The sequence below is a fragment of the Cyprinodon variegatus genome, unplaced genomic scaffold (genome assembly GCF_000732505.1).
Source record: "Cyprinodon variegatus isolate N-32 unplaced genomic scaffold, C_variegatus-1.0 Scaffold353, whole genome shotgun sequence".
Classification (NCBI taxonomy): Eukaryota; Metazoa; Chordata; class Actinopteri; order Cyprinodontiformes; family Cyprinodontidae; genus Cyprinodon; species Cyprinodon variegatus.
The window spans coordinates 335,856-361,197 of NW_015150806.1; the positions used below are offsets into that span (position 1 = coordinate 335,856).

General features: G+C 36.2%; 1 protein-coding gene across 1 annotated transcript in view; it reads left to right on the forward strand.

The window, feature by feature from the left end:
- Positions 1–238: 238 nt before the first annotated feature.
- Positions 239–25,342, forward strand: part of nalcn (sodium leak channel, non selective) — a 114,210-nt gene continuing 89,106 nt past the window's right edge. The window contains exons 1-11 of the mRNA XM_015385984.1: positions 239–342; positions 10,334–10,449; positions 10,648–10,709; positions 14,372–14,512; positions 14,620–14,802; positions 17,242–17,325; positions 17,431–17,570; positions 17,667–17,795; positions 22,869–23,020; positions 24,095–24,237; positions 24,510–24,614. Of these exons, the coding sequence (XP_015241470.1) occupies positions 10,668–10,709; positions 14,372–14,512; positions 14,620–14,802; positions 17,242–17,325; positions 17,431–17,570; positions 17,667–17,795; positions 22,869–23,020; positions 24,095–24,237; positions 24,510–24,614 (1,119 nt within the window). The 5' untranslated portion in view covers positions 239–342; positions 10,334–10,449; positions 10,648–10,667. The remainder of the gene's footprint in view (positions 343–10,333; positions 10,450–10,647; positions 10,710–14,371; positions 14,513–14,619; positions 14,803–17,241; positions 17,326–17,430; positions 17,571–17,666; positions 17,796–22,868; positions 23,021–24,094; positions 24,238–24,509; positions 24,615–25,342) is intronic.

Consider the following 25,342-nt stretch of genomic DNA (forward strand, 5'->3'; position numbering starts at 1 on the left):
AAAGATCTGTCAAATATTATTTAGTCTTACTTGTCAAAATTCGGTTTTGATAAAGCATAAAGATTAAATTTAATTCCCACCATTTATTTTTTTAAGAAAACGAAGCAATTAAAGAGTTGGTTTTGCCGAAAGGTATCAAGTTGTGGATGTAAACAAACCCTGGTGCAGCAGCACAGGAAGAGCTAGAGTGGTTACCATGGTAATGTAAGCGCGCCGCCGCAGTTGATGTGATTGCATCCTGCGCGCTCCCGCAGTCTCCCACACGTACATGAGAAAGCCCGGAGAGATCTGCTGATGCCATGGACAGGGCCAGACACAACAGATAAGGGAAACCTCTCACTGGTAAGTGCTTCTGTATATTTTCTTAGCCCGAGATCTTTGCGAAGCTAAGGCAGCATCCAGCTGTTTTGTTTCTGGGATGCAGCGCGCGCTCGGTGTTGCTAGCTTGTTGGTCCTCCAGGAAGTGGTGGAAATCTCATCCTCCGCACTAGGCCTCGATGAAATGCTCTGTTTATGTTCTACATTGTCTCTTAAGTGCGCTGTCACGTATAATCTAGCTTTTTTAGGACGTATATATGACAACAGTTGTAAATAGGTTCGGTATTTTGATTGTGTTATCCTTATATATGCCCATTTCTTTGACTTTTGCACAGTAACCTTGTACCTGTAATGTAATTATACTTTTTATTTTATTAGAGAACGTATACGTTTTCAGTCGATTGCAACAACAGCTTTTAAAAAAATATATGATTCCTTCAAACCATTTTGAAGCAGCTGGTCATTTGTTTTTAAAATCCAGTCGAAATGAATTGGCTCTAACATTTCCTTGCTTTGGATTAAAGCTTGTGTGTCAACAAACAGATCCCAAATACCCAGAATTCATTTCACCTGGATTACCTGCAGAGGGCCTGAATTCACCCAGTCAGAATTCAGAAAAAAAAAAAAGTCAGAATTCTGAGATTTAAGTCAGAATTCTGAGAAAAACTCCCAGTCTTGGTACTGTTATGTTTTGTTTTGTGTATAGTTTTGCTCAATGTTTTCTAGTTTTATTGGTTTAATTCCTACTTTGTTGTGTTTTCTGGATGTATTTGAGTTCTTAGGGTTTTATTTGTTGCCATCTGTTACCCTCTTGTGTTGGTCTTCTTTTCCCTAGCTTCTTTCTAGACTTCTTTCTTCACACCTGCTCCCAATCAACTCGTTAGTCCTCTCTTTGTTTAGTCATCCATAAATACTCTCCTTTTGCAGTTCCTCTGTACTGGTTTCTCGTCTTACCTCGTTCCTTCTCACTTTTCCCTGACTCCACATGCTCTTTTCCCCTGATGTCTCCATGTTTCTGGTCAAGTTTTAAATTTTAATTTGGATTTTGGATTCCTGCCTCTGTACCTGTGCTGATTCATTAAAAATAGCAAAAATTCACCTCTGCCTCTCAGCCTCTGCATTAGGGTCCTCAAAAAAAGTCATAATTCTGATATTAAAGTCATAATTCTCAGATTAAAGTCAGAATTCTGACTTTTTCCCCATAAGAAACTGAAATAATATTTAAAAATCAGTTAATTTTTGTTATATTTTAGTTATTAGATCACATGCCAAGAATAAAGAAAATGCATACAAGCTCAAAAATAATAAAACCAGATGTCACTACTTTTCACTAACCTTCAGACCAGTTCTATGAACCTTAAATACTCAACGGCCACTCTCCTGAAACATTTAGATGAGTCTCTTGACCTATGGACGTGAAGTACTGTAAAGACTTAGGTGCCTCACTAGCTTCTTCTCATGAGCTAATAATTGAGTTAGTTGTTTTGAGCACATCTAACCCCTAATTCACTCAGACTCATTCATCCGTGCGCCCTCTGTTGAAGCACAAATAGAATCCTTTCTAGTGTGGTAATTCCTACCAACTTTTTCACTGCAGTATAACAGACAGCTCTCCCCCATTGGATTGAGTCTATTTGTGACAGATGATGGAGCAAACGGATCAAGCGGATCTGGTAAATTTTAAAATAAGAGGCAATATTTGGATGAATCCTTCATGCATTGGTTCTTGTACGGACGCTTTTTGCGGTTAATATGTACATGGTATTTGTGAAGCAGACTTAAAGGGGTCATAGAATGCAAAACCGAGTTTACATTGTCATAGATTTATAAAGATAGTTCAGTGGGTGAAATGGACGCACCCTGCTGGTTCCCGGACTGATGTTTCAGTGAGTGAGTGCTTGTTGCTATGATGCGTCTTTGCTCAGCACCTTCACTCATTGTAAACCAACCAGTCAGTGCACAGCTCATCTAAATATTCATGATCATACCATAAAAGGAAAAAAAAAACTGTCTTTTGATTCAAGGGCTTTTAACCAGGCTTGCATTAGGGCTCATAGAACAGCAAATATGCCATTTTCAGCCCAACCAATGTTACACACCCCATTCAGAGACCTTAAGGACCAGCACCAAATACCCTATATAATCATTCAGTGACCCGTTTAAAAGTTGCCTGACAAAGTGTAACGCCAGGCTCCCACTGATTGCAGCTGCAGCTGCTCTTTAGTTGTCTTGCGGGTGTGCTGCAAAAAGTTAATAACTCTGAATGCTACAACCAGGCTGCAAAGATCGCCTTCAAGAGAAAAAGCAGTTCATATTCTGACCTTCAGTTGTCACGCAAAACTGATTATCTGTGAACATAAATATCCCTTTTCAACACCCAGTAGCCTCTCTGTTCCTGTTTTGCCTTTTTGTTTTCGCTATCCATTTTAGCTGATGTTGGTGGGTTAATTTTATTCTGAAATTATTCAGGAATCCTGTTTGGATTGTGAAATTCAGAAGCATGATGCAGAAAATGTTTTGGCATTTAGCCAAATTTCCAAGTTTTTAACAGCCTTGGATCCTCCTCTATACTTAAGCATGGTTAGAATCTGTTATGGGCTAGCTGCTAGCAAAATGAGGCAAAATCTCTGTCCGCTTCAGGTGAATAAGCATAGTGTTTGAAATGACATCTGCATGGTACCAAAAAAGGTGCCATTAAAAACCGATGCCTGATTCCCAGGCACACACATTTACATGCTGATTGTGCTAATCTATATTATATCCAAAGCTAACCAGAGGCAGACTGATAGAAGTGAGGCTGCCATATAGTAAGAGCCACCAGGCCCTCTGACCAACTGCTGGTAAGGTAGGTGAAGTGCCTTGCCCAAGACCGCAATGACAGAGACGTACAGAGCAGGGGCTGGAACTGGCAGCTCATTGGTTAGCGCAGTGGCTCCCAGCCCTGGTCCTCAGGGACCCCTGCCTTGCATGTTTTAGATATGTCTCTGTTCCAGCACACCTGATTCATATCAGGGCTCCTCCTCTTCAATCAGAAGCCCGTTGATCTTTTCTAGTGTGATTCAACAAGGAAACACCTAAAACATGCAGGACAGGGGTCCTTGAGAAACAAGGTTGGGAACCACTGGGTTAGAGCATAATCACTTACGTTGCCCCAACTACAGGAAAAATCCTTTCATCATACTGCTACAACCTATCTTTAGCAAGTTATTATTTATTTTATTTTTTTTACTAAGGCATAGAAATGTATTTTGGTGTAATTTTTACTCAGATCTCCAGCTGTTTTTAAAGCTGAAAAAAGGCCAGTCCAGTTTAATTCAAAATTCAGTTTAATTTTATAGCACAATTAAAAGCAGAAATGTAATTTAAAGTCCTTACCACAAGATTTAGATTGAATCAGGGAAAATGTTACGCATGTAAATTGATTGATTAATTACTGTTATGTTTAGGTGCTCACTGTAGGCCCGTCCTTTTTACAAACTATTTTCTGCCCTCTCAAGACTTTAGCCCGAATAAAATTAATTGCATGTCTCCACTGATGTTAGGCTATTTGTTAGATGTCTTTAGAAAAAATATAGTTATGTTTGTAAAAGCAAAATCCTTGCAATGTAGTTGTAGTGATTAGGTGAATCATAGTCATCTGTAGACGGAAGTTGGGCGGGTTTAAATCTCGGGGTTGTGGCAGCACAAACACTGATTGGTTCAATTCAAGTCTTTCTTTCCCTCAACCATCAAAATTCAGGAAGGTACTTGAAATGGAGTTCATGAAATCTTGTTTAATGAGGTTGATTTTCAGAACATTATATATATCATATTTATATGGTTTTAAATTGTATTATGTAGTCTACATGAACACTTCTATTTTTATTCCTTTAGTATTTACTTTGAAAGTATTGCTGTGTTAAAAAAAATTAAATAAAATTTAAATACAAAATTTAATCATATGGATTTCTAAATTCAATCCAATTTGTAATCGGACAAGATTGTTTGGAAAATAATCAATTCTAAGTCTTCGAAGATATTCTTGAAATTGAATTAAATAGCCCGCCTTATTTGGAACGGTCATCGTTTAAGTAACCAATGAAGATGTTCTTTTGTATTAAGATTCCAGATTATCAGCAGTTTAGTCTGACTCTTAATATTTATTTGAAAAATCATGAGCATTGATTGTTAAGAGAGCAAGCTAATGAAACTTAATAAATAAATGAAATTCCAGAGAGTAAACTAGTACAATTAAGTCCAGCAATTGAAGTTGATTTAATACGACACCTGTCTGTTAAGTAGGAATGCTTACACATTTTCCTTCAATTAGACTCTAACGTTAAGATACACCAACTAAGACTATGACTCAGAGTTGCATTGCATTTGATTTTGCGTGTTTATTTTGCACATTTAAACAGGTTTGGTTCCTTAGAACTGCCTTAATATGGATTCTTCTACGATCTCTGTTGATATCTTACCTAGGATTAGGCAGCCAGAGCAGAGGCAAAAACCAAAGATGACGCAACTGGGACTTACAGAACCACCATTTAGGAAACGAGCATAAAGAACTGACATTGGTGAAAGGACTTGAACAGGGAATCTGTTGTTATTGTCGATATTAGGAAACTACCACAGTTTTAAATACTGGGAGAGTTGATGAGTGGCATGATAACCTGGTGTAGCTGGGGAATAAGCAGATCTTGGACACCAACAAACAGAATGAACACAGAGGGAGCTAAACTAAAACGCTAAAGGATCTGATAACCAAAGGTAAACGACCAACCCCAAAATATGAGACTAAGCCTAACGCACCAAGAGCATAACAACCACCATAACAATCATGCAGATATTAGCAAAAGATCAGCCTATAGGAATGACGACCAGATGATGAGCCTTAATGTCTTTTGCCTCTGTCAATTAAGCATTAATGTCGATTAACTTAATTTTGAAATTACTCCTACAAACCGAAACCAGTTGCATGCAAAGCTTCTTCTTAACACAGCATACACTCCAAACAACTGTTACATTAAAACGCAATTACCCCATAATTAATGGTCCATTTGCTCTGAAATTATGGTATCCATTTCATGAACTCAATCTTGTTTGATATAGAATGTAAAAGTTCCGTAGCAAAGTTAATTTAAAATAAGGTTAAAAGATAACATGTTAATACTGTAGAAATTAATGAGAAAACATCCAAGGCAACCCTTTAGATTTATTCCTTTCTGACTGGGTTGTGTGAAAAATTTGAAATTCGACTGATTGGTTTTATTTAAATAAACCCCATCCTACTATAGATGCAAAGGTTGAATGGTCTTTGATAACATGTAGTATTCCCTCTTTAGGTTGCAATAGTTATGTTACCCATCTACCCATTTCAGATGGAAAAATGCAATAAAATCACCTTGTCTTAAACTTTTTTCTTTTCATATTCAAAGGGAAATGTTAACACTGTTGACACGTTTTCCTGGACTTTACTGCAACGTAAAAAAATGTGTTATGATAATCAAGTAAATCTTTCCAGTAGCTTTCATAATGCAGGTTGTGGCCTATTTTAGGGCTGCTGCAGATTAGGATGTCATGCAATTTGGATGATTAATGTATAGTATTCTGATGGCAATACCAGTTGCAATAAATCCACATTTTCCTACTTTCCCATAAGTCATTATCATGCTTCCAACATTTACTGTGCAAATATTGTGGAACTTTTCTTCACAGACTCTATCAATCAGACTGAATGTTATTTCCATACAAAAATGATTTAATTACACTTGGACTGCATTAGGCAAAACTATATTTAGAAAAGCCTATGTCTTACAGAAATGTTCCCTTTATGATGTTTCAAAAGCATTAGAAAAGTTGACACAAACTGCTCTGCCTCAATGTATATATAAGTGTTTCCCTTGATATTTATGCGATGTGGAACTTTGCTATAGATACATTTATTTTTCCTCTTCTCTGCTCTAATCATGTTGTTTTCCATTTTTTTTAGGAACTTTGCTAATTTTACTTGCTCATTTTTTTATGTTGGGATGAATTATTTACATATCTTGCTAACAGAAATTTGCATCTTAGCTTCCAGACCTTAAAGTTCCATATTGCTACTGACTCTTCTTTAAACAGTCATATTTCTTTTTTGAAAACTTGTAGCTGCATGGTTCATCCAGCTGACTTTCAGTGTGTGGCAGCTACTGGGTTTCACTGTATCTTTAATACTGCCATAGAAAAAAAAATCTGTATTGATATAGACGTCAGGAAAACTTTTACTCAGGGACTATCAATTCAAAAGTCAAAGAACTTTATTTTTTATTTGCTGTTTAAGCAGAACATATCACTCTTGTGTCCTCAAGCTCGGGTCCTGTACCAGAGGCCTAGGAATTTGAGGGTTCTGCGCAGTATCTTAGTTCTGCGCAGTATCTTAGCTGTTCCTAAGAATGCACTCTTCTGGACAGAGAACTCTGATGTTTTACCTGGAATCTGCTTTAGCCACTCTCCCAGTTTTGGGGTCACAGCCCCCAGTGCTCCAATTACCATATATATATATATATATATTGTGGAGGATTTTCTCGAATTTTTGAAAAGGCTCAACCTCTCCACTTAAAAAAATGCACACGCACAACCCTGTACCCGCTCCTGAGAGGAAAAGTCTATTAAACGCGTACCAGAGCGTGCACGATCCCATTTCTCCTCGTGCTCGCTCTGTTCAAAAGTTGCTGTTCTCATAGCTCATACATGCTTACTGTGTCAAAACGTCCCTGTTTTACTTCCTGTTGGTGCCTGCGTCATCTTTGTTTTCAGTCACCTTTGTCAGATAGCGACAGCCTATGGCGACAGCAGGCCTACATAACAGCAAATCCCATAATGCTTTGCGATGAGAGCTCTCCACGCAGAGCATTCCGGGATACATCTGCCTCTTTTGAGGCCTTTTTTTTTTCTTTTCTTACGACCCTCGGCCATTTTGAAAGAACCACGGTGAGAAAGGGGAGCTTCAGTGACTGTAACCGTAGCTCACCACAGATATACGCCTGAAATGCACATGCCCTAAAAAGGATAGCTAACAGGACGAGCATGTAGGACAGCCTTCATGTACATAAACATATCACCACAATGCTTGACAATTAAGAGGACCCATTATTTAGATGATCCAACCAGAAATAAAAGATTTTTCTCTATACCTTTAAGATAAAGCATGTTTGTGCCTTTGAACACAGTGAGAAGATAATAACAGTCAAATTTTCTTCAATGCTATTGGCAAGAATTTAAATTTGCTTTCATCCCTGATTATCTAAATATACTTTACTATGTATTCATACTACCCTGTGCCTTTGCTGTACAATTCTCTTGAAGTTCATTAGACTGGTGTTTTTGAATTAAATGGTACAAAATGTGGGGTCAACTCTAGGACCCCCCCTAGAGGGATTTGATCCCCCTATGAACCATTTAAATGTCTGATCTATGCTCTTCAGTTCTAATTCTTCCCCACTGGAACCTTCTTTTGGAACAAGTCTGTTTTTATTTGTCTTTCAATTTAAAATAAGATAAAATGTCCCTTAAAGAAGATTTTGTTATAAGCAGTGGTACAAAGACATTTTATAACTTCACATTTAAAAAATTCACGTCTCAGTCTGTTTCATGTCCTGATCTTGTGCCAAATAGTATGTTTTTTTTTCTTCTTTTATTTCAGATTTTTAAATCTTTCATTTTTCCATCCCACTGAGATCCTGTCTGTGCCTTGGTCCTACTACAAAACTGTGAGAGATAAGTTAATGATAAATGATCAGAACAAATGATAGTAATAGGTGTTAGGCAAACACCCAAACTTTCAAATTTTGTATGAGCAACACATCTCTCTACAAAGTAGATTTGAAACATCAAAGAAGCACATTTGCAATTTCTTCTTTGCTCCCATGGACAAAACTTCAATAAAGAAAGTTTGATTTATTTTTTTTAAATGCCTACAGTTACAATTATTCTGTCCAGAGATCACATCTTTCTCAGTGAAGAACACGTCTTCTCTCCAAATGGGAAAGTAATTGCAGTCTTTGCCATCTATACACCCACATAATAGCACTTAGACCCTGCAATTTTGTTTTCACTCTCCTTCACGTCTCTATCTGCATATGTTAAGTGTAGCAATTACACTGAAAAATTGCTTCCGACTACATGGGGTTTATTGGGTGGACAGTGTGGCAGCAAAAAATAAGATTATCCAAACACTGTTACAGTGAAAAGCACTCAAGTCAGTTTATTAAAGTATATTGTACAAGATGAGAGCAAAAACCATAACAGAGCATCTGCATCCTGGGGTTAGAACTTACAGAGTGTAAGCTTTGACCTACAGAATGACTGCATGTCTTCTGTACCAAAGGATGTTCAAAATATTTACTAGACAAATTGTGAGAATTAGCTTCGAAAGAGAAAACTTCTTTTATATGGATCCTCTTGCTGTCTTAAAACCAGTCCTGGCCTTGGACCCTCAGAGTGGCAAAGCAGAGAAGCCTGTTTTACACAGACCTCATAAGCAGTATAAACTAGAAATATAACTCATAAGTTAAATTTCAAATATCAAAGTGCTGTCCTGTCGCCATTTGATGAGAAAATTGAGTGTTTTGTTTCAGGCCTGTTTTTCTAATTGCTCTATTTTAAATGATTTTATTTCAGAATCAGAGAAAGCCTCTAAAGAAAATGTTTAAAATGTCTAAAAATCAACATTTAAGAAATGTATAAAGGGTTTAAATCATCGAAAAGGGGATATAAAGTAATTAAGAAGCTGTATGTACATTTGATTTATATTCTTGTTGCAAAATGTTAGTGGTAGTCAGATATATTGTTAAGCAGTTTGTTAGTTACTATCATAAAGGATTCATATCCCTCAAACCATTACAGTACAGCTATTACCACAAATTTCTTAATATTTTAGAAAATTTATTTAACTAAAATTAGTAAATAACTTTGGGTTGGAAATAAAATGCTAATAAATGCTTTTGGATTTTTGTACAAACAAAAACCAGAATAGATTGTTGGTTTAGTTCAAGGCATAGACATGTGTTGGAATCACCCAATCAAACTGTGCAGATAAAACAAAATATAGAATATTTTGTGAAACAACTGGAAAATTGATTTTAAAATACAATTTCTGCACTTAGTTAGCTGAAGACCTGTAGCTGGTATTGCAGAAAACAATGGTTCAACAAATGACTGATTTAGAGGATTCTGAAAATGAATACTGAACATTTAGTATTTGTGTTAAGAAAACCATATGGTGTTAGAAAAACTTGCAACTTATTAAGTAAGTGAACTCTTTTTTTTTTTCCCCCAGACATATTCTAGGGTCTGCAGTTTCAGAGTTGCAAGGGGTTGTTGGACCTTCCATAGAGGCTCTTTCTATCTTTAAAGAATTGACACTAAAAGTAACAGTAAATGCTATTAAGTTTTATATTTGTCTTTAAATGGGAAACTATGTGCTTCCAAAAAAGTTGAAAAACAAACTGGACTTTGTTTCCATGTTTGAAGATGTTTCGCTTTGCCAAGGCTTTGTTTTTGGTCCACTCTATAAAGCCTCAAACTCAACGCTAATTCTGACATTTTGAATTGAAAAAGCTTCCTGGATGGGAAGCGCAACTTCTTCAAACTTGAAAACAAAGTCCAGTGGATTGTTTTTTCACTTTTTTGAAATGACTATGACCTGGATGGCTGAGAATCTTTACCAGCATATGAAACTATGCGCTCTGTTGCATACTTTACCACAAAAGAAAAAAATGCAAAACTTTTTGTATATCTTTAACGTTTACTTTTATTTTAATACCTATAATTACAAATAGAATAGTGGGTTTTTTGTAAAAAGTAATAAGTTGTCTTTTTTTATTTTATTTTTTTAAAATCTGGGTAGCAGCTGGGGTTTAAATGACTGAGCTTGACTGAAGAGCCAAGTTGTTCTTTGGATTGTAAAGGTTACAGCCCCCCTGTACTAAACACATAGCTGCACATGTGAAAATGTTTTCTCACTTTTCTCCCCTGCTGTTTTTACTTGCTACAGGATCAGCAACCCGTCGGGACGTTCTCCGTTTTGAATCTGTAATCTCTCTCTCTGTCTGGTTGGTTCCTCCACCCCTTTGTGACTTGGGGATGAATGCACCAATGAGGAGCCTCACAGTGAGTCCGCTGATCCTCCTTCGCCCCATCCTCCTCTTCAACACCTCACTCACTCACTTACTCAAATTGTGTCGCATATATGCCTTGATGTCAGACGTGGTGGGCATTCCTGTCTCTATGAGCGTACTGTAGATGTGGGTAGTGTACTGTACACCATATAAGCCATGATGTTGACTAACTGTTATGTGTTATTTACAGGGTATGCCTGATCGCATGTTATGTGCAGTGCTGGAGCAATTTCAGCTTTACTTTTCCCTTTGGTATGTGCGCTTTGTCTCCATTCACAGTGTCATTTCTTCTTGTTTTCTTATGTTTAAACAGTCTGTACATTCTTCTTTTTTCTGCATACACACATTCACACAAACATACATGCAGTTGCTGACAATCACAGGTAACATCTGAGTCACACGTTCTCAACTCTGTAACGCATAATTTGCTGTTGCCTTTGCATTCAGTATGATGAAGATCTCATGTGATCTTTTTAGAGACGGTAAGTTACTGGGGCTGTTCCAGTTTGAATACACATGTTCTGTGTTCCATGCGTGCTACGTTGTGTATCACGGTGGTCATGCAACAATGCAGCGCATTGTCTTTTGGAGTAAAAATATTTGCTCTGGCATTTCAAATCAGGGTTTTTACAGTGCACATTTTAAATGTATTCACATTCAGATACAGTTCTGACCAAAAGTTTATGTACACTGATTTACAAAATCATTTTTGGCTAATTTTGGTCTTTAAATGATTAATCTAAACAATGTGTTCAATGTAAAAAAAAAAAAAAAGTAAATCACCTGAATGTCAAAAAGACAGACTCCCAGTGTACGAGTTGCAATTTGATGTAGAACTATTCTAAATGATAATGTTTCGAATATATTAGTGGTGGGACGAGTTAATTCAGAGCCTGAAATTAATGTCTTAGGGAAATCATATGTAAATGTCAAATCATTATGGCTTAAACATATATATAAATGTACTCTTTATCAGACGATGCTGGTAAACTTTCCGCCACAACAATCCCGCCCTCTTGATAAACGACCAATGGGATTCACTTTATTCACTCGTGTAAAGTTGTGCACCATTCGGGAGAATTCGGAAAGGCAAGGGTTGGAACAGCCATTTTCCTGCGACTTTAATGTATCTCAATTAATCACATTTTAATCAAAAACCATACGTCAACAAAGTAACCTTTTCAGTTCAAAACCGCTTTTTAATCCTAATCCAATGAATAAATAAACATGAACACAACATATTTTTTTGTCTTTTTTAATCCATTATTTAGGTAATTCAGCCATCGGATTGGTTGAAAGTTATAATAGTATAGTTATTATTATTATAAAGCCCATGATATTTTTTTCTATTGTAGTGTGGATATTGCATGAACATGCATTATATTGCAATCCTTCCATGGAATACAGTAAAAGTAAACATTTTAACAAGGTATAAACTATTGCCAATTAAAGACCCGTTCTGAAACTGATGAGAACTATGATAAAAGAGGTATGTATAAAGCATTGTCGTTCAGAGCTTACCATTTGCTTTTCAACATGCAACATTTAATGCAATTTAAACACATAAATCACTGAGGTTATTTTTTTTTTCCTTAAGCGAGTACTAAAAGAACAAAATCCATGTTGCAAAGCTTTTTTCCGGGGAGTTGTTTACTTTTTCACACGTGGGCTGACTATGTTGGTTTTGGAGCCTGTCATCTGGTACGATGTGTACTGGCTGGAGGATTTGTGCCGCAGCTGTGGACGCTGACATTAACCTTGCTTGCCATGACATGAGTCCTGTTTCATTCTTTCCTGACTGCCAGTGGCAGTAAACTAATTGGATATAACTCCTTGCACTCCGTGCAGGTTGAGTTTCTAAAGTTAACAAAGTCTCTAATGTAACGTAGCCTGCCTGAAAGTTATACATCTATAAGCTACATGTTAACTATGGGATTCTTATGCTGAGAAGTCCTTAGTGACTGGCAGTCAACCAGGAATTAAAAGATCCATAGTTAAAGTGTAACTTCTGTTGCACTGAGAAGGTTTTTAAGTGGGAATACCCCACAGGAGCAACACTAGCGATGCTGCGAGCGCATCAGATATACGGCTATACAAGAAATTATATATACAAAGGTTCCTGCTCAGGACTTCAGTAAATATATATAAAAAAATACAATTGCCTTAAGTTTTTTGAACCCCTTCAAATCAATATAATTAATTCATTGAAATTCAAATGTTTAAGTTCTGCCCCTCGAAGATATAGTTTAAGTATAGTATTGCAACCAATAATCTAATAAAGGAAAATAACAAAATATCTGCTTGTGCCGTGATGTGTACACTAGTCTATTCCTCAATCCTTCCACATTCCACTCTGACAGGGGTTCCCCAGGGTCATTAAAAATAATTAAAAATCATTCAATTATAATTTTTTTAAATCAAGGTCTTAATTGGCATTAAAATAATGTGATTAGTGTGGCATTAAAAAAAAATACTTTTATAAAAACTATTTCATCAGATATAAATGGTTATACGTGTTTGCGCAGAACTGTTGATCTGCTGTTGATCATAAAGCTGTATGTCCGGAAAAGAAACTCAAGGCGCAGAAAAATCTAGAGAATGGCAAATTTCAACAAAACTTGCTGGAAAACAAAGAATTCGGGACATGGCTGCAGCCTGTAAAGACGGTAAAGATGACGAAGGATTTTGCCCTGTTTTATATATATATATACATATGAGAGTCATGGGTACTTGTTGATGGCATTAAAATTATTTCTAAGAGCATTAAAAGAGCATTAAAAACATTAAATTAGAGTTACTCGTTCCTGTATAAACCCTGTCTAATAATTTTTCTGTCAAATGCACTTCAGTCATTAGAATCTGACATTTATCCATACATGAAAAATTGAAATAACATCTGATTCTAAATAGTATATCAAAAATAAGCTATCTAAAAATATTTATTTGGGTCTTGTAGCAATATCCAAAGAGAGGCTAATATGTAGCCTTGTTTGAATAAATAATTGCTGAAACTCTTCCCACATTTGGTAAGCAAACTGTGGAAAAAAAACAAGCCAAAAAAAATGTATTCCCAGACTATCCGTTATTACATTGCTGGCTACTGTTATTAAAATTTGAAGAGAAATTTTTGCATGCTGTAGCATCAGCTTACAAACCAGCCAATATCTCATTAACTTATTACAGTATTAGCAAAACAGTACTTTATAGACTCAAACTAGATGACTTTACCTGCAGGTTGGCTTTAGTACATAAAAAGAGGCCAAACATATCCATGCTGTCGGTATATTAAAACATTATAGGTTGCTTTGTCAATCTGGTGGTAGCATTGTGCAGTAAGCCTGTTTTGCTGCCAGTGGTATTGGAGTGTTGACCAAAGTCTATAGGACAATGACAGTAGATAACCTTTAAATTTCTCAATCTTTCCTTATATCAACAGCTAGATTGTTAAATCTTGGACATTCTTTAGGTGTCCCATCTGCACAGAAATCAAACTGCGTATCAAAACTTGCAATACAGCTACAGCTAACATCAGTTTACTGTTCCATTATTTCACCCAAGGTAATGAACTGTTTAAGTTAATTATTCAAGACCAAAATAATACACTTTTTTTGGACACTTATGTCCAAAAGTGCATAAACTTGTGTGCAGAGCTTTAATGCTACACTAGAGTCACTTTACTGTCAAACATTTCACGTTACATATGTTATAAGTAAATATGTTTACATATGGCAAGAAGTGGTCTATATCTTTGCTGCCTCTTGTGTGCAAGAAATGTATAAAAAATACAATATAATCCTGGTTATTGAGTTAGAAAGCCAGTTCCGCCATTGCCCTGACTTGGATGCAGCCAGAGTGCTCTCCGATTCCTCAATTAGCTTTGATCACTGTGCTGTCCGCTTCCCTCTCCCTGTTAGATCCACTCTCTGTATAGCACAGCAAGTCCCAGCATGCTGAAGAGGAAACAGAGCTCCCGGGTGGAAGCCCAGCCCATGACCGACTTTGGGCCAGATGAGACCCTCGCAGACAGCGCTGACATCTTCTGGATCAACAAACCAGTTAGTCCACTAAAATAATAGATGTGGTCACCAATCCTAATAAAAAAAGAGACTTTCCAACTTTGTCACTATTTCCTCTTCTCTCCTTTTTTTTCTTTTCTTTACAGTGGGTCCATTCCTTGCTTCGAGCCTGTGCTATCATCAGTGTCATCTCTGTCTGTATGAACACTCCAAAGACCTTTGAGCATTACCCTCCACTACAGTATGTGACATTTACCCTGGACACGCTGCTCATGTTCCTCTACACTGCGGAGATGATAGCCAAGATGCATATAAGAGGAATCATCAAGGTAGATTTATATAGAGCATATGTACCTTAAGACATAGTTGAAAGAGGCAGAACATGTACAGTCTTTGTAAATATGAATACAGGAAAAAGTAAAATTGAGTCTCTGTTATGATGAGCAATTTAGCCACCTTGATTCTTTAGTTTGAAACAGCTGGTTTGGTTCTTGTATAATTAAACTACTTAAACACAGGTGTTCACTAAAACATTACGTGTTTGGTCAGTAGGAGTATTATATTATAAATCCTTATCGTCAATATGTTTATTCCTTATTGAGTAAAGTTTTAGTAAGTGAATGCATCTCACTTGATTTCCCTTATGGTAAATCTAAAATGGAGGCAGTTTGGTTTCCAGTTTTGAATATTTTGTCTTTAAAGCATAAACCAGCTCTGTTACTCAAACTTTTAGTAATTGTTGATTGATTTGTCATTCAACTAATGTGCAAAATACTACTCTGTATCTTGGTTCCTTACAAGTTTTTTTCCTCTTCTAAGTGTTCTTCCTTCAGTCTCGGAATGATTTTGTTTTGTTTATGAACATTTTTTAAGCTTTCATGGTTGTGTGGCAGTTAGCCCTGTTCCCTGACAGCAGTAAGGATATTCACTCAAATCCTAAATGGAATCTTTTTATGCTTGTATTTTCTTCTTTGCTTTTCTGGCTTTTTCCAAGTGTGAAATCCTTCATGTTAATTCAGTTTGTTTAAATCAGTGATGATAATAACCAATTAATTCTGCATTCAGTGACATCCCTGATGTTTTATTTATTATTTTGTTTAATGTACAGCATATAGGGCAACATTTCATTTCCTTCTCCTACCATAGTCTGTGTTACCTAAATAGCCTTCGTCTTGAAAATTTAAAAAAAATTAGTTAGTAATTTAAAAGTGGTTCTATTGTAATAGCACATAGACACACTGTTTGCTTGTTAGAGTTAGATTAGGAGTCTGAGCTGATTTTATACGATCCCCAACGGCAGTTTAACAATAACATAAACATGGCCTGCAAGTACAGGTGATTGATGCAGAGGAAAACTTTTATTTCTAATTGGTACAATTTGTTAGACACAAATGAAAACTGAACAACATTGCTGTACATTGTTTATCATTTCTTTCATGTGCTTAAAGCAACACTGAATAACTTTTAACCACATACATGTATGGTTCTAGACTTGTAACTTTTGTGTTTAGGACCCTTGAAAGCAACTGGTAACACTGAACTTTTATAAAATGAAACGATCTCTTGAAATATGATAGCAGATCACTTTAAAACAGCAGATTAAGAATTAATTTAGTTAATAGTAAAGATAAGATTTTATTCATCCCTCTGAATAGATCCTACAACAGTGAATCAAAAACATGTCTGACCAGGTAAATGTATTTCATTGCCTAACAACTTTTTGGCTTAGTTAAGGGAAGATCAGACTCCCGTGAAGTGGTGCTCTATCAAGTCAGATAGCCTAGTTTTTGATAAGAGCATCCGCACTGAGCATCACTATATCTTATATTGTATATTAAGCTGAAAAATAATTTTAGATACCGGTATCTCAAATCAAGCTAATACTTGAGCCCAAAAGTCATATGGTGTTGCTTTAAAATGCAGAAATGTCTAAATGTGACACAAAAAATGCTTGTTCCTATATATATATATATATATATATATATATATATATATATATATATATATATATATATATATATATATATATANAGATAGATAGATAGATAGATAGATAGATAGATAGATAGACAGACAACCTTTTAGCAATTTCTATATTTAAAGTTTAGCACCAGGTTTATATTATTGTTCTTATGCCAGCTGGACCTTTGCTATTTTCTACCACATTGTTGGAAGTGTCTCAGTGTAAAAAAGATCCAAATTGCGTAGGAATGTAATGGCATGCTTTTGCCCTTGCCAGTGCATGTAATCAAACATGGTACTTATCTGTAGAGTGTTAAACACAAACCCCTATATTTGCAGCCTTTCTTCCTGAGGCAGACTGACTCCCTAAGAGCTTTTTACACAGTCTTTCTCTGTAAGGGGTAATTAAGGATGGCCGTTTCAACTAGCCCCTTGACATTTAAGCTTTTTTGCTCCTCAGGCGCCCTAAATTTTTGTCTTATCACGTCGGCATCGGCTAGCAGAACACTTTGTCAGTCTTTTAGTGTGCACTGTGATTTTCTAAGTTGTTTTTTGAATCTGTTAGTATATAACTTTGTGAGTCAAAAAAAAAAATCTTTACACTTTAAAGCTTTCATTGTCAGATTTTTGAAAGAAGAGGGCAATTGTTGTCTAAACTAGACCTACATAGCCAAAAGCCTGAGCCCCCCAGATAAAATTGACATTTTTTGTCAAATATATATAATTATTAGGTCTTTAAATAATGTTTGTATTTCCTACCCTTAAATTGTTTAAGGTAATCATCGTATTTATGTGGTGCTTCTTAGGGGGACAACTCTTATGTTAAGGATCGCTGGTGTGTGTTTGATGGATTCATGGTGTTTTTCATCTGGGTCTCCCTGGTGCTTCAGGTAAATTGCAGTGTTTATTGTTTTATGCACAAAAAACACCCACAATTAATTCTTTGTATATTTATGTTTAACTTCTTTGTTACTAATTTAGTTTTATTTTTTAAGGTATTTGAAATAGCAAAACTAGTAGATCAAATGTCTCCATGGGGAATGCTGAGAATACCCCGAGCGCTAATAATGATCCGTGCCTTTAGAATCTACTTCCGCTTTGAGCTCCCTCGTTCCCGCATCACCAACATTCTAAAGTATGATACTATAACTGGGATTATTTTTTTTATAAATATGTTATCACATTGTGCTTGTAGTGATGCAAAATATGTTTTCTCTGTTATGTTTTACAGACGATCAGGGGAACAGATCTGGAGTGTCTCCATCTTCTTACTGTTTTTTCTCCTGCTCTATGGAATTCTGGGTGTTCAAATGTTTGGAACATTTAACCATCACTGTGTCACAAATGATACCGAAAGAAAGTAAGAATTTACATGAAAATCATTATTTTCACTTTGGTTTTAGATTGTAATGTCTGATTAAATTAGTTCATAAACTGAGAGGTTTTACTCTAAGATTTGTGAAGTTGACTTAAATCTTTTGTTTATACTAAAAGAGTTGTTAAATTTTCCTATTAGTTATTTTTTTTAAACAATAAGAATATCCAGACACAATGAATTTACTATTGCAATAGCAAAACCTCACACTGGTTTCATTGTTACTCAGCCTTGATGTAATATCTGTAAAAATGTTAAGACCCCAGGAAGAAAAGCCTCTGCTCTGACTCAGTAGCTAATGGGGATCTAAATAAATAATAATAAAAAACACTGAAAAATGTTTAAAAAAACAGAAAAAAAACACAAACTTTAAGGCCTTAAACAAGTCAGCTGTCCCAGTATATTTTAATCAGATTAAAATCCAACACCTAGAATTGATCTGGGCTGTTTAGAAGCTGTATTGTAAACCAGAGTAGACAGCAAGAGGGAAATAAGTTAAAAATATCAGAAAATCTTTTCCGATGTTGCCTTTTAAAGGATATGAGGAATGAATGAGCAAACTGATCCACAGTAAAAAGAAAAAAAAAAAAATTATTTTTAAAATAAAATGATCTCTTAACCAACTCCAACAGTACAAGCCTTTTCAATATTCCACAAGTGATGTCTGAATAATAGAATAACATCTAAAATGATTTTAACAAATAAGTAAAGCATTAAAAACGTGTATGTGGTGCTACAGTCTGCCACTTTAAATGTACTGATGATGTTCAGCCTTGAAGCACAGAGAATGGTTGGAAACAGGGTAGTCAGAGAAAAATCATTCAAATTTAATAATGGAAAACGTCTGATTATTACAAGGTTTGCAGTTTAGAATGAAAAAGTTCTTTATTCTTGGTAAGAAACTGGAGCACTTTACCCATGTATTTAAAATAATTGTCAAATCTACTTAATTTAGCAAGAAAATAACTTTTTGAAGAAACATAAACTATACATAAGTCACTGCAGTATATTTGTTGTGTAAATTTCAAAATGAAGTTTATTTATTTTTTACTTTTTGCACATTTGTATATACCAGATACACTATATTGCCAAAAGTATTTGCTCACCCATCCAAATTATTGGAATCAGGTGTTCCAATCACTTCCATGGCCACAGGTGTATAAATTCAAGCACCTAGGCATGCAGACTGTTTTTACAAACATTTGTGAAAGAATGGGTCGCTCTCAGGAGCTCAGTGAATTCCAGCGTGGAACTGTGATAGGATGCCACCTGTGCAACAAATCCAGTCGTGAAATTTCCTCGCTCCTAAATATTCCACAGTCAACTGTCAGCTGTATTATAAGAAAATGGAAGTGTTTGGGAACGACAGCAACTCAGCCACGAAGTGGTAGGCCACGTAAACTGACGGAGCGGGGTCAGCGGATGCTGAAGCGCATAGTGCGAAGAGGTCGCCAACTTTCTGCAGAGTCAATCACTACAGACCTCCAAACTTCATGTGGCCTTCAGATTAGCTCAAGAACAGTGCGCAGAGAGCTTCATGGAATGGGTTTCCATGGTCGAGCAGCTGCATCCAAGCCATACATCACCAAGTGCAATGCAAAGCGTCGGATGCGGTGGTGTAAAGCACGCCGCCACTGGACTCTAGAGCAGTGGAGACGCGTTCTCTGGAGTGACGAATCGCGCTTCTCCATCTGGCAATCTGATGGACGGGTCTGGGTTTGGCGGTTGCCAGGAGAACGGTACTTGTCTGACTGCATTGTGCCAAGTGTAAAGTTTGGTGGAGGGGGGATTATGGTGTGGGGTTGTTTTTCAGGAGCTGGGCTTGGCCCCTTAGTTCCAGTGAAAGGAACTCTGAATGCTTCAGCATACCAAGACATTTTGGACAATTCCATGCTCCCAACTTTGTGGGAACAGTTTGGAGCTGGCCCCTTCCTCTTCCAACATGACTGTGCACCAGTGCACAAAGCAAGGTCCATAAAGACATGGATGACAGAGTCTGGTGTGGATGAACTTGACTGGCCTGCACAGAGTCCTGACCTCAACCCGATAGAACACCTTTGGGATGAATTAGAGCGGAGACTGAGAGCCAGGCCTTCTCGTCCAACATCAGTGTGCGACCTCACAAATGCGCTTCTGGAAGAATGGTCAAAAATTCCCATAAACACACTCCTAAACCTTGTGGACAGCCTTCCCAGAAGAGTTGAAGCTGTTCTAGCTGCAAAGGGTGGACCGACGTCATATTGAACCCTATGGATTAGGAACGGGATGTCACTTAAGCTCATATGTGAGTCAAGGCAGGTGAGCAAATACTTTTGGCAATATAGTGTATGTGTTGCTTTTTGATCAACCTGTAATACAAGCATTAGGGAATTTGGTGCATAATATCCAAAGATTATGGTTCATTTTTGTAAACCGTTTGGAATGTAATTACTCTGACATCGAGGGATTCAAGAAATGTATACTGTAAATGAATATCTTGTTGCTTGCAGTAAAACTTACAAAATTATTTTATTTTTTTCATTTCACAGGTAATTGTATCTAATAAATGTTACATGTGCAAACAGTTTTTCCTTTTGAAAATAGGACACTAAAATAGTTTATTCCAACTCTTAAACTTCACTGATCCATGGGCCATTTAGTGTGCATGTAGCAGCAAACAGAGAAGGAGGAAATATTGGCTAATGGCCAGAGGAGCTCAGTGGGGCGGTTAGCCCATCAAGCACGGTTCCATTATTCTTGGTGTAAGTCATCAAGTAGTGTCCAATTAATTAGCTTCGGTCATTGTGAAATCATAAGTCACTGATGTGAAAGTCCATTTCAAGTCCAAGGTCTTTTTTTGGTTATTTTATGCAGTATTTATACCATTAACTGTGTCACTATTTGTTAAAAATACTTTTCTTAGCCTGCGTTTCTTTGCCAAACAAACTGCTCCATTTTGACTGTTCTACTTTTTCATAAAAAAAAAAAGTTTATTTTCCCTCTTTTTAATGACAATGGGCATGTTGTGATGCTATGCATCATCCAGCTGAAATGGAATACAAACTGCTGCTTTGACAGCAAAAAATACTCAAACTAAACCTATCTTAACTAGAGGGGCCAAGGTGTTTGTGTATTATATTGTGAAAGCTTTTCAATCAATTAGGTTTTTATTTTTTTTTATCAAAATAAAAAGTAAGGCTGAAATTTACATGCAGAGCAAAAATCCTATTATTTTATTGAGATAAAAGATAAGAAGCTTGTTAATGTGGTTAATCCTACAGAGTAGCTATGCGGTTCAATTTTCTCAATATTAAAGGTATAGTGGAGGATTTTCACAAACTTGAATAGAACCTCCCTCTCAACTTTAAAAAAACAAAAAAATGCACATGCACAACCCTTCCCAAACTGGAGAGGGAATGCCTAATAAACGTGTGCGAAAGATTGTGCACAATTACATTTCTCCTCGTTCAGGCTATGTTTAAAAGTTGTTGTTTGCATCGCTCATACAAGCTTACTTTCCAAAAGATTTGCATTTTTTCCACCATGTCAGTCTCACCACCGGTAAGTGAAAATGGGGATGAGCACGTACTGTAGGACGGCCTTACGTAAATATGTATCACCAGAATGATTGACAATTAGGAAGACCACTTATTTTGATGATCCACCCGGAAAACCAAACATCCTCCACTATACCTTTAACCTATTTTGTTTCGCTACAATCGAAAGATTACATAAGACTTTGAACGCCCTTATGGATGTTATATATTTCTTTTTGACTTTGACTCTGAGTTGCAAAGATTTGAAAGCTTGTGTTAAACAGAAGGTTTTCTTCCCTGGAACTGTGTCAGATATAAGATCCAGGCCGCTGCATCCTATGATGATGCAACAGGAACTGAAGGCGATGGAGTCTCACTGTCATCCAGCAATATCAAATACCTGTGCCACATCATCTAAAAAGCGTTTGAACTATTATGATGCGACACTATGAGTCAAAACAATGACTTGACAGGGACAAGTCATTGTCTGTTGACAATTGCATCTTCAGTCTAGGTCGGCTGTTTAACATTCACTCATTTTATTATAAGCTACTTTAGGCACTAATGACAGAACTATGATTGAGCGGTTTAGATCAATTTAACCAATTCCAGACCAAAAAAATGAGAATCTGTGGCAGTTATTAAAAAAATTGAAACCTCATAGATTTTTTCTATGTTGTCTACCTGAGTTTGATGTTTGCAAAACTCTGTGTCTGTCTGCTTGCAAAGCTGATGGAGAGAAAAACCTAAACATTTGCAGTAAAAGATGATTGTATTTGGTGTTAATCCAATATACAGTAGATACAAATACAAGACGCATTAGCCACAGTGTCTTTGACGTTGCTATTAACAAACTTTAACCACAAATACTTTTCATTCCACTTCAAAATAATAAAGCACTCTGTCATTTACAAACATCGGTTTAATAGTTTTTATTTATTTTTTTTTTAAATGACTGTAGGGCTAAAATAAGATTAATTATATATATAACCTTGGATTTAGGTGTTATTGTTTTTAAATATGAGCAACAGGTTGGGCTGAAAGGTACTGTGTCGTTCTTTTCAAGAAAAGGTCGTCTTCAGTCATTTATGAATGGATTTTTTTTTCTCTTTTTACTTCCTAACATTGTTAGCATGATTTTTTTTATATGTAATTTTAACCCTAATATTAGGCCTAACTTTTCTCCTGTTTGTCATCATGACTAAAATGACTTTAATATTGTAAAAAAACTTTGATCTATTTTAGGCCACCATAATTAGCTCTATCAGGATTTATCTTTTGCCGCTGTTTGCCCTTTGTGACAGTGTAATAAATTATCCCCTCTGATCCTGTAACCCTCAATAAACAATTTGGATGAGTGTCTTGGCAGGCAATTAAAGGGAATTCATTTTCATTAGTGGAATCAGGAAGATCTTGGAAGCTCCTTTACCTAACCGAATACTATAAATATGGGAGGATTATTTTGTTTTGTTTTTCTTATTTGTCCTTTAGTATTTCTTTTATAATTTTAAATAAACTTATTTGTTTAACTCTTTTTGTAAAGCCATGTAACATGGAACAGCTTGGCAATTCCTGATACTCACTGCTCCCCTGATGGAGAGGGCTACCAGTGTCCTCTGGGCTTCAAATGTGTGGATCTCGAAGAGTTCGGGCTCACTCGACAGGAGCTTGGTTACAGTGGATTCAATGAATTAGGTATTTGTTTTTATTGCCATTGTTTCAAAATTACATTAAACCTTTCTTCCTTTTAACCAGTTGTGATTATTAAAATAATATTTTTTTCAGTATTTTTAGTATAGCTTTCTTTAAATTTAGAAGTGACCCTTGCTCCTGTATTTTAAATAATTGCCTTTAAAATGCTATATTTCTGGTCAAAGGGTTTGGTTACCATCTTTTGTTATTATAGGTTGGACCATCATTGCCTTAAAGAACTATCTTCTTGGCTTTAATACAAAAATTTCCTTTGTATTGAAATCTGGATACTGTTTTTACAAAATTCCCAAACAATTACCTTTTTGTCCTTAACCATTTTGGGTCATTGTGTTTTTGAATGACACATTTGTCCCCAAACTTCAGTTGCCTGCTTGATGTTTTATTATTCTTGAAATACTGTTTTTCCAGATAATTTTCTTTTGTCATGATATCTGCTTTGTAAAATGGACTAGTCCTCCATGTAACTGTGCTTTCACATAATACTTAATTTTCTCCAGAAATTAAGCTGTTGTTCTGCCTGACTGACTGGATTTCCAAACTTTAAACTGGTTCACGTTCCTTTTAGAGTACCTACATCTTCCTCTGTGTGTGGCATGGTGATGCAGAACATGACCTCATATGCTTTGTTTAATATCTTCACCTGGTTTAACGTTTTTAATTTTGACTAAATCCACACACTGCATTTTATACTAAATAATTCTTATTTCTTGACACATAAGCAGTCACCTTTCTGTACTGCATCATGGATGCACATTTCCATGACTTTATTGTCTATTAGCATCTATCTAGGGCTACTGAACTTTAAATTTCACAGGCAAACAATAACTTACAGACCATTTTTGGGGACCGTCTTTAAATCTGTAATCATTGTAGCACATGCTAACACCACAACCAACTTGCTTATACCAGAATCAGTTTTTTCTTATTTTCACCATTCACCTGTTTCTTTAGATTATAAAGTTAGGTTCAGCAAATGGGATCAGTTTGAAAACCTTTTGAAATTTTTGACTAAATATATGCTTAATGTATCTCTTCTCTTGGTTTTATACTTTCTAGGTTCAAGCATCTTCACGGTGTATGAAGCTGCATCACAGGAGGGTTGGGTTTTTCTCATGTACAGAGCCATCGACAGTTTCCCACGCTGGCGCTCCTACTTCTACTTTATAACTCTCATTTTCTTCTTGGCTTGGCTTGTTAAGGTTAGATCTCCTGTCTCGCCTTTGCTCTTTTCATAATAATTCTAGAAGGCAGTTTAACATGGAAAAGGCTGAGATTAATTGACGTTATCCAATATTTTAGTTCCAGGTGTAATGGTTTCCCCTTGTTAGTAAAATGTTCTCCGACTAATTAGTGAAGGACTGTCATCACACATATAGGGAAGACTACTCATGCGCAGACTTTTTTCTTGGTCATTTATTTTTAATTGTCTTAACACATCTTGGTTTTACCCTTCGTGTCTTTTCTGTTTCAGAATGTGTTCATTGCTGTCATCATTGAGACATTTGCTGAGATCAGAGTGCAGTTTCAACAGATGTGGGGGTCGAGGAGCAGCACCACTTCAACTGCTACAACACAGGTACAACAATCAGTCGTAGTAAAAAAAAAAAGGTGAATGGTTTAATTCTACATGAATAATGTTGTGTGAACAGTTGTGTATATGAATAACAAAAATAAATATATATATATATATATATATATATATATATATATATATATATATTTAGCTAAAAATATAGCTGCTAGAGAATATATTTTCTAAGTTAATGAGAAAGAAGTAATTCCTGATCTTTTTTAAATTACCCAGTGCCTGATTGCTTAGTAGAATTATAAATATTCAATTTTAAATGTATTTTATTAGGACTTAATAGAATAGAAAATAAAATAGAAAATCCCTTTATTGTCCCACAGTGGTGTTACAGCAGCAGGAAAAGGTTATAGCGGAAGTGGTCACACAATATTGACCTTAGAAAAGTGTATAAAAATAACAGACTAAGTGACAGAGAATGTAGACAAGATAATAAACGAATAAAATACTGAACCACCGCCCAATCTCAGACACTCTAGGGAGGAAACACAGGTAAGTGTCCACGATAAACTGATATATGATTATCTAGGTTGGTCACTTACCTGGTTTAACAGTCCAGACCACTTGTGTCCCCAGTGCTGCAGTCCCAGAGGTTATGCTGAAAGCTGATCCTGGTGAGGGGTCCAGAACTGACAGGAACAGACAGAAACAGGCAGGATCCAGATCAGGCAGGAACAGGAGGCAGGATCCAGACTTCCAGGCATCCACAGGCTCCCAGG